Source organism: Microtus pennsylvanicus, chromosome 5, assembly GCF_037038515.1.
Source record: "Microtus pennsylvanicus isolate mMicPen1 chromosome 5, mMicPen1.hap1, whole genome shotgun sequence".
In the NCBI taxonomy this organism is placed as follows: Eukaryota; Metazoa; Chordata; class Mammalia; order Rodentia; family Cricetidae; genus Microtus; species Microtus pennsylvanicus.
In genome coordinates this window covers 75,188-91,848 of record NC_134583.1, presented here as the reverse complement: position 1 = coordinate 91,848, position 16,661 = coordinate 75,188, and the positions used below count along the sequence as shown (strand labels likewise).

The 16,661-nt window shown below is 37.2% G+C and overlaps 1 protein-coding gene and 1 pseudogene across 1 annotated transcript; both read right to left on the bottom strand.

The window, feature by feature from the left end:
• Nucleotides 1–3,752: 3,752 nt before the first annotated feature.
• On the bottom strand, nucleotides 3,753–4,682 carry LOC142850677 (olfactory receptor 4C45-like). The gene has a single exon (XM_075974601.1). It carries the CDS (start codon nucleotides 4,680–4,682, stop codon nucleotides 3,753–3,755), a length of 930 nt encoding a protein of 309 aa, XP_075830716.1.
• Nucleotides 4,683–14,191: 9,509 nt separating this feature from the next.
• LOC142849298 (olfactory receptor 4C45-like) lies at nucleotides 14,192–15,119 on the bottom strand (annotated as a pseudogene).
• Between the last annotated feature and the right edge of the window lie 1,542 nt (nucleotides 15,120–16,661).

The following is a 16,661-nucleotide window of genomic DNA, read 5'->3' as shown; positions in this document are numbered from 1 at the left end:
GTGCTAAGGAAGGTAATAGCAGGGACTCTATTTCTCTAAATGAAACAACTAAAGTTTGCTGTTTTCACTCCCAAATATCACCTTGTTACAGTTATCCATCCTATCATCATCATAGGCTTTAGGGCTTACAATCTTTTTGGCTGAAATTGCACAGTTTTATTATGGACTTGCTGTTTAAGATATATGACCTGGATTTTCATTATTGGTTTAGAAATAAAAAAAACTATGTCACCTGTTGTGGTCAATTGAATTTTCAAAGTTATCTAGTTTCAAAACTCAATCAGTTATTTTTGGGAAATTATAACCCATTATGACAGGGTTTTCTACTTTTTAAAGGTATTAAGTGTATATCTCAATAAACTTGGAAAATATGTGAAGACAATTTATGTTTCCCAGTGTTATTTCAACAAATGATCTAGACAAAACTTTTAACGCAGTTTCCAGACATACGAAAGCAGTATCATTGTCATTAAATGGCATGACAAGTTGGGTCTGTGTGATAATTGAGCTACAGAAAAGGAAGAAAAAGCACATATGAAAATCCTTGAGGCTTAGTCACATATAAAGAGTCTTGTGGGCATACCAGATCATATCCATCATCGTCCTTTGTGACATTGGCAATATTGCTTTCACACTAGTTCAGACAGGCCAAGAGCTAGGCTCTGGAGACAAGCCAGATTCTCCATCTTAGTTCCTATGCTTATTGCTGTAGTGATCATGAATAATCGACAAAAGTCCAAGTGAGATCGTGTCTTACTTACCTTGATATGTATGGTTTCTTCCACTTAGCATTATCTTTTTTCTGTCTACTCAAGCTGCAGTGAATGATAGTATTTTCTACTTTTTAAAAGTATTAATATATTTTATAGTTTATATATATTGTCAAAGATGCACAACTTCAGCATAAGACTAAAATATATGACAATGTCAGTGCTGCCAAGAACGAGGACTAGCAGCTATCTGACACTCTGTTAGTGACATAGTTGTATAGAAAGCCATTTGATGATATTTATCAAATACAGAAGTCAAGCTGTTTGATTTGCCTATAGGTATTTTTTTAACAAAAATCTCATGCATATACGTGCAGAATTACAAACAACCGTATTCACCACAGAACTGTCTTTTTTTTCTTTTGGTAATAAATAATAGATTTTGGGACAGGGGTGCTAGAGAGATGGCCCAAAGTTTAAAAGCACTGTTTTCTCATCCAGAGTTCCTGAGTTCAATTCCCAGAAACCACATGGTGACTCCTAACCATTATAATGAGATCTGGTGCCCTCTTCTGTCAAATAAGCATATATGCTGGCAGAACACTGTATTCATAATAAACAAATCTCAAAAAATAGACCAGACAACAATAACAAAATAACAACACATAAACAATCAAGTAGGGAATGTTTTAATAATATACACTAGATATGATGAGTTACTTTATCGTCATTCAAAGAAAATTAAATCAGGTCTATGTGCACCAACAGAGATGGTCTGGAAAGCAATATCGACTGAAAAAATAGGTTGAACACAGATATAATTAGTTATATTGGTATATGACTGTAATACCAGCACTTAGGAGTAGGGATAGGAGGATCTTAAGTTTGAGAGCATCCTGGTTACATAGCCAGACCTTGGTGAAATAAAAAACAGAAATAAGCTGGGTTGTGGTAGTACACAACTTTAGTCTCAGTACTCAGGAATCAGAGGTAGACAGATTCCTCAGTTCAAGGCCAGGCTGGTCTACAAAGAAAGTTTTAGGACAGCTAGTGCTACACAAAGACACCTTGTATTGAAAAACCAAAAAAAAAAAAACCCAGAAATAAAATGACAAACAAATGAACAAAGAAACAGTGTGTGTGTATGTGTGTGTATGTATATGTTATATACATGAATATATATGTGTATATGTGAACATGTATGCAGGTGTATATATGTATATTTATACATATATGTGTGTAGGTGTATTGTATGCATTATATGTTTATATGTATATAGATGTGTGTATGAATATGTATGTGCATCATACATGTATGTGTATATATATGTGTATGCTATAATATTAATATGAAAAATTATTGAGTATTGTGGTTTATGTTTGTGTATATCAAACATGATTGAAGAAATGCTATCAAATTCATCATATTTTCTTTATTCAAGACACAGAAAATACGAGATTTTTCCACATGCGAACGCATTTATATATGATTAATACAAATGCAAAAATAAAATTAAAGAGACCTGGTACTCGTGAGAATGTTGCCTTTCAACGCTCAGAAAATGATAATTGTCTTTTCTCTCAAAACAAGGCATTTTAATGCTTGACAAATTACTTGGAAGTTAAAAGCACTTACTTCTCTCACAACAGGACCTAGATTCAGTTACCAGCACCCAAATGGCAACTCATAGCTGCCTGTAACTCTGGTTCCCGGAGAATCTAAAGCCTTCTTCTGACCACTTTAGGCAACAGGCGTATATGTGGTACACATGCACACATTCAGACACTAACACATACACATAAAATAAAAAATAAATATTCAAAAAATCCAAGATACTCTGTTGCAAGTCTGCTCCCATTGCTAAGAATTTCCCGTGTCTCCACACATTGAAGCACGTCTGCACTCATGACACATCCTGTCTGAAGTTAGCCTTCCTGCGGATCTCTCTACATCTCACCACCATGACTTCTTTACTCTTCAACCATTTTTATTTTTTCTCTCTACTCTTCAATTACTGCTTCTTTGATATATAACACTAGATACAGCTAAAAAGTTTGTAAAGCCTCTGCTGGCCTAAAAGGTGGTGACTACACCCTGGGTGTAAAGTGTTCATTCTTCAGCTTAACAAAGCAGCCTAGGCATCTACACCTTCCTGATGCTGTTTCCTTGCCCCCAGATGAGCACTTGTGCTTAGGCTACGCCCAGTATAAGGAGAGACAATATGCAAGGAACAATAACTGATGTTAATTGGAGCTTGGTTCATGTTAGACAAGGAAATGAAAGACTACAGACTTGAAATAAAGTAAAAGTTCAGTTTTAAATTTTGTGGAAAACATGCCAAGAAATGGAAAGAGAATAGCAATGCTTGAAACTTTTATGTACAACAGTCTTGTGGGCTGGAAAAGTACTTAAAACAGTGTTTTCTTCATTTCCCCAAAATAGAATTTGGAATTTGAATGGAAATGAGAGTGAATACCTGTGTGTGTGTGTGTGTGTGTGTGTGTGTGTGTGTGTGTGTATGGGCAATAAGACACACACATTTACAAACACTGTTTCACAAACACAAGAAGACAAACAATGCATATTCTCACTAATATATCAAAGTCAAAGCACTTGATCTCACTGAGGTTGAGAGTAAAATAGTCACAGACACTGGGCTGGTTGGAAAAGAGGAAGAATAAGATGAAATTAGATAACAGGAACAAGACTACACTTATTTAGCAAGAGTCGGTTCTAAATACAGTGGGTGACTATGCTCACAACAATTTGTCATGTATTTTATGAAGAACAACAGAGGAGTTAAAGAGTCTCAATGCAAGTGGATGACAAATAATTTTAACGGGGTTGATAAACTTGCTATTCTGATTTGAATACTGACTTTGTTTATTATATTGAAACCACATCATAAATATACATATTAATTATGCCAATTAAACTTTGAAGCAGAAGAAAATTAACTATCTTAAGTTTTATTAATTTAAGGAGAACAAATATCCAAGAAACAGCATCAGACATTGTTTTTAAAAACACAAATCACCAGGCTTATGGATCACCAGCTTTGCACATTTGACCCCAGAGCTTCTTCATAACCTTTTTGACCTCTTCATTTCTGAGGGTATAGATTAAAGGGTTCAACATAGGTGTCACCAGAGTACAAAATACAGTCACGGCTTTGTCAGTGGGGAAGGAAGTCATAGGTCTTAGGTACAGGTATGAACAAGGTACAAAGAATAAGACAACGACAGTTACATGAGAAGCACAGGTAGACAGGGCCTTGCGACGACCTTCTGAACTGTGATTCCTCAGGGAGTGAAGGATGACTATATAGGAAGCAACCAACATAGAGAAAGTAAGGAAACACAGTGACCCACTGTTGGCAGCAATCAGGGGCCCAAGAGTGTGAGTATCAGTGCAAGCCAACTCGAGGAGTGGTATTAAATCACACATAAAGTGGTTGATGGTGTTGGGGCCACAGAATGGTAACTTGGCAATAAATAAAATCTGTATTCCTCCATGGATGAATCCCAAAGTTATAGCAGCTCCCACCAAGGAAACACACACAGAACGGTTCATGATGGTCATATAGTGCAAGGGCTTGCAGATGGCTACATAGCGATCATAAGCCATGGCAATCAGCAAGATGATTTCAGCTCCTGCAAAAAAATGCTCAGCAAAAAGCTGGGTCATGCAGCCATTGAATGATACAGTGCTCTTCTCAGAAATTAAGTCATAGATCATTTTGGGTGCTATGGAAGAAGAGTAGAAACCATCTATGATGGACAAGTAGGACAGAAAAAAGTACATGGGAGTAGAAAGGGGTGGACTGATGAAGATGGTGACTGAGATGAGCGTGTTACCTGCCAGTGTAATCACATAGATTACTAAGCACACAATAAATAAGAGTTTCTTCAAATTTTGATCTTGAGTCAAGCCCAGGAGAATGAATTCTGTGACATTGCTCATGCTTTCCATCAGTTTACATAAGGCTCTGAGCATACGGTCACCTGAAAAGAAACCAGAGTGTGTCTCAGTGATGTTATTTTAAAAGAAACACTAAAATACTCCATCATCTCATTACCTCTGGTCCCTGAATCCGATGTAGCTGCACTTCTTCTTAACCCTGCCAATAGTATCACATCACATGCAGTAATAAAGAACAGAAGTAGTTTGCTTTATTTCTAATAAGTTTCCATGGAATAGTGACATAAATTACAAATACTGAAAGAATCCCTTTTCCTATTGGTTTGACTTGTCCAGCCTCAATATGAGTGCTTTTACCTTGTTTTATTGTATACTGTTTGTCCTGTTGACATTGTCTATTGGAGCTCTGCTCTTTTTCTGAAGAGGAAAATGAGGGGGAGTGGGTCTGGGAGTTAAGTGGGGAAGTGGTTCACGAGCTAGGAAGAGGAGGAGGAAGGAGAAAATGTCATTGGGATATATTGTATGAGATAATAATCTATTTTCAATAAGAAGAAACCCATTTGTCGTAATTAATGACATAGGACACTTCTAAATTATAAAAGTCCCTCATATTTCATTGTGATTTTTGGAGGGTAAATATCAATATCAATTATTTTAAATTTATTTTTGTCTATTAAAATCAATTCAAAAATATCAATACTCTATGAAAGTCAACTGTGGACATCATACTAAAACACATCCGTCTAAATTGAAAGTACCTGCACTCTGTGTCCTATTGTTCCTCTCTATACCCCTAAAGACAGACATGGCTGCAGACTGAACTTTTTCCTTTCTTAATGTCCAGGACCTGTTTTTAATACAGTTCTTTTTAATGCCATTCATTTCATAGCCACTGGTTTCATGCCCAGTTCACACTTACTCTTGTGTTCTTTTCATATATATCTTTGAATGAATACATACATGTAAGTTGTACAAGCCTCCTTATGGGCCCTCAGGATTTATAAAGAAAATGTGTTTGAATTTAAACTTCTATCATATCTAGTCTAGTAATGTGATTCTATTATGTTGAACTGTCTTCTACACTCACATTTACAAATGACACATCATAGGCTAAGGTAATCATAAATTTATTATTGACAGAACACAAATGAGAGGATTAGTTAATGTAATAAGCTTTTAATTTTTGGAATAACTTGTGTAAAAAATATAAATTTGTAGTTTTCATTGTAAAGTGCTAGAAATTTTGAGGCTATACAGCAATGTGTTCTTTTAAATGAATTAAATTTGGCTTTTTCAAGTGCTGTCAGTGTTCAAATTTTAATCTTTCCCTGTCTATTTCTTATTTCCTCATTATCTGTTAAAAATGTCATGAAATTTTTACAACGGTTTTGGCTACCAAGGTCAGAATCTTGACATTTCATTCACAATAAAAGTGAGAAAAATCACATTGGTTTTCTGAATGGCTAAGTCCCTAAGTGTCTCTATTCTTTTCATGGCTTTTGAAAATAGGAGTTTTGTTGCTAATAGTTCTAAATGGGTTTACTTCATTCACAAATCCTAACTTCAAAGTGACGGTGTGGAAATCATTATAAGAGGGAAATCTTCAAAAAAAATAAAAAAAGAGGGAAATCTTCATATGGTCACAAAGAGAACTATTGACAGTATACTTGTGAGATGTTATAGAAATGTCGTCACTCCAAATACTACCTGATTTAGATGAATTACAGAAAAGTACTTTCTATAATAAGTTGATATTATCATGTTACACTTATGAATTTTCATAGAAAATACTAAACTTTAAGTGATATAGAACTACAAGTTCTCTTCAGTGAGAATAATTCAATCCATTTAAAAATTTAGTGGAAAAGATGTATTTTACACTGACCTGTCTAGTTGGTTCTGGATTCCTGTTATAGATTGAATACATGATTGTTTCTTTTTTTCTGGGCACATACAGAATGGGATTCAGTAGACTCTATAAACTGACACTGGAATTACTATTGTTCCAGTCACTCTCCAATTTAGATATTATTGTCCATTTGATTCCCATTGTAAGCCAAGATTGCTCCAAATATGAGCTATGAAACAGCTCCTTGGGACATTTTGACAATTCTAGGACCTCGTTCTTATTACTTTTCATTGTTTTCTTATTATATTCATTCTTAAGGCAAACATGGTTGAGATCAGGAGATACCACTATATTAAACTACAAAATAAATAAATAAACAACTTGATTTTCCTTAAATATTTGGCATGAGCTTTGCTTCCTAAGTGTTTGTGAAGCCTGTGAACAGAGAATTCATTTAATTCTTAACTCAGATTCCCCTTTATCTCTGTCTTCATATACACTCACCAACATCAATAACAGTGTCTCCTAAACAAATCTTCATTTGTTGATATTTGCTTGCATCAGTCGCTTGCTCACTGACCACTCTTCATCTTTTTGATTCTTCCTTGATCTTAAAACTTTAAATCAGCAGTTCTCAACTATTGGTTTGAGACTTCCTTGGGAGGGGTTGGCTAAGACCATTGGAAAATAAAGATATTTACATTACAATTCATAACAGTAGAACAATTACTATTATGAGATAGCAATGAGAATAATTTAATTGTTGGGGAGCACCACAACATGAGGGTTGCTGCTGTATTAAAGGGCTGCTGCATTAAGAAGGTTGAGAAACACTGATTTAAATAGATTTCCACAGTCTGTAGAATCTGGTCATACTTTGTCCTCTCAAACACCCAGAGGATTGGTAAATAATTAAGGCTGAAGTCTTTGCCAAGGCAGCTGTCAAGATCGTTGGGTTATACTCATTTGGCACTCACCAAGACCATTAGTAAGGACTACTTTTAGAATTTCAGCTGGCATTAGGTAGAAATCAAGGTTGTAGTTTAGATTAAACTCAGTCGCAAGACTTTGGAAGCTTCCTTCTTGGTCTTGTTTGCTGATTGTGACATTGTGGATCCTGGACTAGGAATAAAATGTCAGTATTCAAGAGTATGTGTTTGATTACTACTATAGATTGTGATGTATTTTATTTATTTTACCAGTTACTGAAGAGATTAAATGGCAAAATTACCAGAGTCAAAGATTGTGCAGAAATTAAGAAAAACCATAGTACTGCCATATTCTCCTGATAAACCAAGGGGAATGTATCTTTTGGTCTCTACTGGCAGAGGATGCTGAATGGTGTACTATGCTCTGGATCAGCAGTCATAGACAAAGTCACACACACAAGGACTTGTGTAAAAATATATCAGAGCAATGGACTGAGATCTCAAGGTCCAGTTGAAAGGCAGAAGGAGGGAGAAGACGAGCAAGGAAGTCAGGACTGCGAGGGGTTGGTCCACCAACTGAGGCAGTGTGCCTGATCTAATGGGAGCTCACCAAAACCACCTGGACTGGGTCTGAATGAGCATGTGATCAAACTGGACTCTCTGATTGTGGCTGACAATAGGGGCTGACTGAGAAGCCATTGATAAAGGCACTGGGACTTGTTTTTATGGCATGTTCTGGCTTTTGGGGACCCTAGTCTATACGGATGCATAGCTCCCTAGGCCTGGGTGTAGGAGGGAGGACCTTGGACTTCCCACAGGGCAGGGTTCCCTGCCCTCTCTCAAACAGGGTGGGAGAGGGAGGAGAGGGGTGTGGGAGAGCGGGAGGGGATTGGGAGGAGGGAAGGAAGTGTAAATAATTGAATGAAAAATGTAAAAAAGTTTAAAAAAAGATTTAGAAGACCACAAAATATTTGGGGCAATACTTTATTTTAGTAAGTGTCTACAACCTAAAAGCCATCATTCCAGTCTCCTTTACCATTCTAAGACTAAAGCATTTTCAGCCACAGCCAATGTGAAAGCAAGCCTACCTACAAAATATGCTGAAAATTAAAGCTCAAGAGATTTACGAAATAAATTTTTGCCTGGAGAGATGGGTCAGTGGCTATCACTGGCTGCATTTCTAGGGGAATGGTGTTCAATTCTCTGCACCCACATTGTTGTTCAGAACCATGTAACCCTAGTTCCATGGTATCTGATGCCATCTCCTAGCCTCTGAAAGCATGTGTGACAACCAGACATACATGTGGAAAAAACATCTACACACATAAAAGTAAATAAACAGGAATGATAAATTAATAATCAGTTAAAAGCAATTTCAAAGACTGTTCAGACATTTAGGACAACTGTAAGACAATAGCTTGTGTCCATTCTGTGAAAATGTAGTCTCCACGTATTAAGGAAAAAAGTGGGTTTGTTGTTTTGTTTTTGTTTCAGAGGAGTATTTGAAAACCTCTTAAACTTAGGAAAATAGAAAGTTATTTGATAAACACTACTTTTCCTTTCTCATTCTAGCTGCAGTGCTGACCATAAAATATCAACAGAGTTAATGCTGGTCTATTTCCTAACAGTCAACAATCCAGCATATAGAAAGAAAGGTTCACAAGCCTGAACATCTAAGTGAGGTGCTATTTAGACTTGACTGCTTCAGGGGAAGGGAAAGACAGTCTTCTGTAAGGCTATGACCTCTGCAAAGTCACCATTCTTCAATAGATGTCCCACAACCATGACTACATACATGCATATATATTCATGTGTGAATAGGTATGTATGTATTCATGTATGTATGTAAGTATGTATAGGCAACAAAAATTTGACTCAGTGTGCTATTAATAAAAAGGACATGAAATTGGGGGTATCGGAGGTTGGGAAGGATCTGAATAGAGTGTATGTTGAATATGATAAAAATAGATTGCATGATATTTGATATTCTCATATTAAATATAATAATTGTTTGAACCCTTGAAACTTTATTGTCATAGAAAATAGTAAAAATTGCACTATATGGCTGTATTGGTAAGTGATGATTAGTTCAAGTTGAATTTAGATTGTATTTACTTATTTTTCTCATCTTAAAGAAATTGAGCATTGTGAAAATACCTAGATTTATGTGGCCTCTTTCCACTGTCCCTACTTGTCTTAATGTGCCAGACTGGTCAATTTATACATATTTCTAATATAAGATGACATATCCATCAACTGAACACTGGATTACGAAATATAGTTTATATCCTAAGAGGAAAGCTCATAGCACTAAGTGCCCACTTAAAGAAAACGGAGAAAGCACACATTGGAGACTTAACAGCCCACCTGAAAGCTCTAAAAAAAAAGAAGCAGACTCACCTAGGAGGAGTAGAAGACTGGAAATAATCAAACTGAGGGCTGAAATCAATAAAATAGAAACACAGAAAACAATCCAAAGAATCAATGGAACAAAAAGCTGGTTCCTGGAGAAAATCAACAAGATTGATAAACCCCTATCCAAACTAATCAAATGGCAGAGAGAGAATATGCAAATTAATAAGATCAGAAATGAAAAGGGGGACATAACCATAGACACAGAGGAAATTCAGAGAATCATTAGATGTTACTACAAAAGCCTGTATGCCACAAAACTGGAAAATGTAAAAGAAATGGACACTTTTTTAGATAAATACCATATACCAAAGTTAAACCAGGAACAGGTGAACAACCTAAATAGATCTGTTAATCGCGAAGAATTAGAAACTGTTATCAAAAACCTCCCTACCAAAAAAAGCCCAGGACCAGATGGTTTCAATGCAGAATTCTACCAGAACTTCCAAGAAGACCTAATACCTATACTCCTTAATGTATTTCACAATATAGAAACAGAAGAGGCATTGCCAAATTCCTTTTACGAAGCTACAGTTACTCTGATATCAAAACCACACAAAGACTCAACCAAGAAAGAGAATTACAGGCCAATCTCACTCATGAACATCGACGCAAAAATCCTGAACAAAATACTGGCAAACCGTATCCAAGAACACATTAGAAAAATTATCCATTATGATCAAGTAGGCTTCATCCCAGAGATGCAGGGCTGGTTCAACATACGAAAATCTATCAATGTAATCCACCATATAAATAAACTGAAAGAAAAAAACCATATGATCATTTCATTAGATGCTGAAAAAGCATTCGACAAAATTCAACATCCCTTTATGATAAAAGTCTTGGAGATATTAGGGATACAAGGGTCATACCTAAATATAATAAAAGCTATTTACAGCAAGCCGACAGCTAACATCAAATTAAACGGAGAGAAACTCAAAGCCATCCCACTAAAATCAGGAACATGACAGGGCTGTCCACTCTCTCCATACCTCTTCAATATAGCGCTTGAAGTTTTAGCAATAGCAATAAGACAACATAAGGGGATCAAGGGGATTCGAATTGGAAATGAAGAAGTGAAACTTTTGTTATTTGCAGATGATATGATAGTGTACATAAGCAACCCCAAAAACTCCACCAAAGAACTTTTACAGCTGATAAACATCTTTAGTAATTTGGCAGGATACAAGATCAACTCCAAAAAATCAGTTGCCCTCCTATACACAAAGGATATGGAAGCAGAGACGGAAATCAGAGAAGCTTCACCTTTCATGATAGCCACAAACAGCATAATATTTTTGGGGTAACTCTAACCAAGGAAGTGAAAGATCTATTTGACAAGAACTTTAAGACATTGAAGAAAGAAATCGAAGAGGATACCAGAAAATGGAAGGATCTCCCTTGTTCTTGGATTGGGAGGATCAACATAGTAAAAATGGCAATTCTACCAAACACAATTTATAGATTCAATGCAATCCCCATCAAGGTCCCATCAAAATTCTTCACAGATCTTGAGAGGACAATAATAAACTTTATATGGAAAAACAAAAAACCAGGATAGCGAAAACAATCTTATACAATAAAGAAACTTCTGGACGCATTACCATCCCTGACTTCAAACTCTATTACAGAGCTACAGTAATGAAAACAGTGTGTTATTGGCATAAAAACAGAGAAGTTGACCAATGGAATCGTATAAAAGACCCGGATTTTAACCCACAAACCTATGAACACCTCATTTTTTATAAAGGAGCTAAAAGCATACAATGGAAGAAAGAATGCATCTTCAACAAATGGTGCTGGCACAACTGGATGTCAACCTGTAGAAGAATGAAAATAGACCCATATCTATCACCATGCGCAAAACTCAAGTCCAAATGGATCAAAGACCTCAATATCAATCTGAACACACTGAACCTGATAGAAGAGAAAGTGGGAAGTACACTACAACAGATGGGCACAGGAGATCGCCTCCTATGTATAACCCCAGCAGCACAGACATTAAGGGAAACATTGAATAAATGGGACCCCCTGAAACTGAGAAGCTTCTGTAATGCAAAGGACACTGTCACCAAGACAAAAAGGCAACCTACTGACTGGGAGAAGATCGTCACCAACCCTGCAACAGACAAAGGTCTGATCTCCAAAATATACAAAGAACTCAAGAAACTAGACTTTAAAATGCTAATTAGCTCAATTAAAAAATGGGGCACGGAACTGAACAGAGAATTCTCAACAGAAGAAGTTCAATTGGCCAAAAGACACTTAAGGTCATGCTCTATCTCCTTAGCGATCAGGGAAATGCAAATCAAGACAACTTTAAGATACCATATTACACCTGTCAGAATGGCTAAAATAAAAAAACACCAATGATAGCCTTTGCTGGAGAGGTTGTGGAGGAAGGGGTACCCTCATCTATTGCTGGTGGGAATGCAAACTTGTGCAACCACTTTGGAAATCAGTGTGGCGGTTTCTCAGGAAATTCGGGATCAACCTACCCCTGGACCCAGCAATACCACTCTTGGGAATATACCCAAGAGATACCCTATCATATGACAAAAGCATTTGTTCAACTATGTTCATAGCAGCATTATTTGTTATAGCCAGAACCTGGAAACAATCTAGATGTCCTTCAATAGAAGAATGGATGAAGAAAGTGTGGAATATATACACATTAGAGTACTACTCAGCGGTAAAAAACAATGACTTCTCTAATTTTGCATGCAAATGGATGGAAATAGAAAACACTATCCTGAGTGAGGTATCCCAGACCCAAAAAGAGGAACATGGGATGTACTCACTCATAATTGGTTTCTAGCCACAAATAATGGTCATTGAGTCTATAATCTGTAATCCTAAAGAAGCTAAATAAAAAGGTAAACCCAAAGAAAAACATATAGTTGTTATCCTGGGTATGGGAAGTAGACAAGATTGCCGGTCAAAAAATTGGGAACTTGGGGATGGGGTGGGATGGGGGTAAGGAGAGATGGGGTGAGAAAAGTAAGAAGGGGAGAATGGGGGGGGGAACTTGGGGAAACGGGATGATTGGGAGAAAGGAAGGTTGGATAGAGGAGCAGGGAATCACATAACTTAATTAAGGGAGCCATCTTAGGGATGGCAAGAGACTTGAACTTAGAGGGGCTCCCAGGTGCTCAGGGCGATGTCCCCAGTTAGCTCCTTGGGCAGCTGAGGATAGGGAACATGAAATGACCCTATCCTATAGCCATACTGATGAATATCTTGCATATCACCATAGAACCTTCATCTGGCGATGGATGGAGATAGAGACAGAGACTCACACTGGATCATCGGACTGAGCTCCCAATGTCCCAATGAAGAGCAGAAGGAGGGAGAACATGAGCAAGGAAGTCAGGAACACGAGGGGTGCACCCACCCACTGAGACAGTGGGGCTGATCTATTGGGAGCTCACCAAGGCCAGCTGGACTGTGACTGAAAAAGCATGGGATAAAACCAGACTCTCTGAATATGGTGGACAATGAGGGCTTATGAGAAGCCAAAGAATATGGCACTGGGTTTTGATCCTACTTCATGTTCTGGCTTTGTGGGAGCCTAGCCAGTTTGGATGTTCACCTCCCTAGACCTGGATGGAGGGGGGAGGACCTTGGACTTTCCACAGGGCAGGGAACCCTGACTGCTCTTTGGACTGGAGAGGGAGGGGGAGAGGAGTGAAGGGAGGAGGAGAAGAGTGGAAGGAGGGGGAGGGTAATGGGAGGCTGGGAGGAGGCAGGAATTTCTTTTTTTTTTCTTTCAATAAAAAAAGAAATATAGTTTATTCACAGATTGGAATATTATTCAACCATGAAATGAATGAAATCCTAGCATTTGTGGGAATAAGGGTAGTCAGGGGGACAGGATGTAAAAGACTTAGGCAAACACAAGAAGCCAAACATTGCATATTCTTACTAATATGTCAAAGTCAAAGCATTTGATCTCACTGAGGTTGAGAGTACAATAGTCACAGAGGCTAGCATTGGAAAAGAGGAATAATTAGGTGAATAGATAATGGGAACCAAAATACACTTATTTAGGAACAGTGAGTTCTAAATACAGTGGGTGACTATGCTCACAACAATTTGTTATGTATTTTATGAAGAACAAAGGGGAGTTAAAGAGTCTCAATGCAAGTGGATGACAAATAATTTTAATGGGGTTGGAAAACTTGCTACCCTGATTTGAATACAGACTTTGTCTATTGTATTGAAACCACATCATCAATAAAGATAGTGATTATGCCAATTAAACTTTGAAGCAGAATAAAAATGACTATCTTAAGTTTTATTAATTTAAGGAGAACAAATATCCAAGAAACAGCATCAGACATTGTTTTTAAAAACACAAATCACCAGGCTTATGGATCACCAGCTTTGCACATTTGACCCCAGAGCTTCTTCATAACCTTTTTGACCTCTTCATTTCTGAGGGTATAGATTAAAGGGTTCAACATAGGTGTCACCAGAGTACAAAATACAGTCACGGCTTTGTCAGTGGGGAAGGAAGTCATAGGTCTTAGGTACAGGTATGAACAAGGTACAAAGAATAAGACAACGACAGTTACATGAGAAGCACAGGTAGACAGGGCCTTGCGACGACCTTCTGAACTGTGATTCCTCAGGGAGTGAAGGATGACTATATAGGAAGCAACCAACATAGAGAAAGTAAGGAAACACAGTGACCCACTGTTGGCAGCAATCAGGGGCCCAAGAATGTGAGTATCAGTGCAAGCCAACTCGAGAAGTGGTATTAAATCGCATACAAAGTGGTTGATGTTATTTGGGCCACAGAATGGTAACTTGGCAATAAATAAAATCTGTATTCCTCCATGGATGAATCCCAAAATTATAGCAGCTCCCACCAAGAATACACACAAAGGTCGGCTCATTATGGTTATGTAGTGCAAGGGCTTGCAGATGGCTACATAGCGATCATAAGCCATGGCAATCAGCAAGATGATTTCAGCTCCTGCAAAAAAAATGCTCAGCAAAAAGCTGAGTCATGCAGCCATTGAAGGATACAGTGCTCTTCTCAGAGATCAAGTCATAGATCATTTTGGGTGCTATGGAAGAAGAGTAGAAACCATCTATGATGGACAAGTAGGACAGAAAAAAGTACATGGGAGTAGAAAGGGGTGGACTGATGAAGATGGTGACTGAGATGAGCGTGTTACCTGCCAGTGTAATCACATAGATTACTAAGCACACAATAAATAAGAGTTTCTGCAGATCTGGGTCTTGAGTCAAGCCCAGGAGAATGAATTCTGTGACATTTTTCATCCTTTCCTTCACTTTAGTTAAGGCTCTGAGCATATGGTCATCTGAAAAGAAACCATAGGGTGTCTCAGTGATGATATTTAAAAAGAAACACTGAAATACTCCATCATCTCACTACTTCTGGTCCCAGAAGTTGATGTAGCTGCATTACTTCTCACCTTTGCTGATAGTATCATATCGCATGCAGTAATAAAGAACAGAAGTAGGTTGTATCATTTCTAATGAGTTTTCCCAGAATAAGGACAGGACATTAAAATTACTAAAAGAACCCCCTTTTTTCCTATTTGTTTGCCTTGTCTAGCCTCAATATGAGTGCTTTTACCTTGTCTTATTGTATACTGTTTGGTCCTGTTTGATTATTGATATTGGAGGTCTGCTCTTTTCTGATGAGGAAAATGAAGGGGAATGGGTCTGGGAGCAGAGTGGGGAGGTGGTGGTAGAGCTAGGAGGAATGGAGGAAGGTGAAAATGTTGTTGGGATGTATTATATGAGGGAAGAATATCTATTTTCAATAAAATGAAACCCAACAGTCATACTTAATAACATAGGTTACTTCCAAATTCTAACCAGTCCCTCATATTTCATTGTGTTGTTTTGGAGGGTAAATAGCAATATCAATGATTTTGAAGTTATGTTTCTCTACTAATGTCAATTTGGAAATAGCAGTATTCTAAGAAAGTCACCTGTGGACACCATACTAAAACAAATCTTCCTAAATTGAAAGCACATGCACTCTGTGTCCTATTGTTCCTCTCTATCACAAGAATGCTATACCCCTAAAGACAGACATTGCTGCAGACTGAACTTTGTCATTTCTGAATGTCCCAGATCTATCTTTGTTACAGTAATCTAAATGTCCCTCATTTCAATGCCCAATTCACACCTACCCTTTCATGTTGTTTTCATCTATATCTTCGAATGAATACATGTAAGTGGTACAAAGCCTTCTTAGGGGCACTCAGAATCTATAAAGAAATGTGTTTGAATTTAAACTTCTATCATATCTAGTTTAGTAATATGTTTCTATTAGGCCAAACTGTCTGCCACACTCACATTTACAAATGACATAGCAGAGGCTTAGGTAACCATATGATATTACATAAATGAGAGAATTAGATAATATCATAAGCTTTTCATTTTTCAGAATAACTTCAGTGAAAAATAAGATGAACTTGTAGTTTTCATTGTCAAGCAACAAAAATTTTGAGGCTATAGCAGTATATTCTTTTAAATGGACTATATTTGGCTTTTCAAGAGCTGTCAATGTTCAGATTTTAATCTTTCTCTGTCCAATTTTTTCTTCTTTCCTCACTATCTGTCAAAAATGCCACATAATTTTTACAGCATTTTGGCTACCAAGAAAAGAATCCTGACCTCTTACCCCCAATAAAAGTGAGAAAAAATACATTTGGTTTTCATGATGGCTAAGTCCCTGAGTGTCTCAATTCTTTTTATGGCTCTTGTAGATGGAAGCTTTGTTGCTAATAGTTCTCAATGGGTTTACTTCATTCACAAATCCTAACTTCAAAGTGACTTGTGGAAATCATGAAC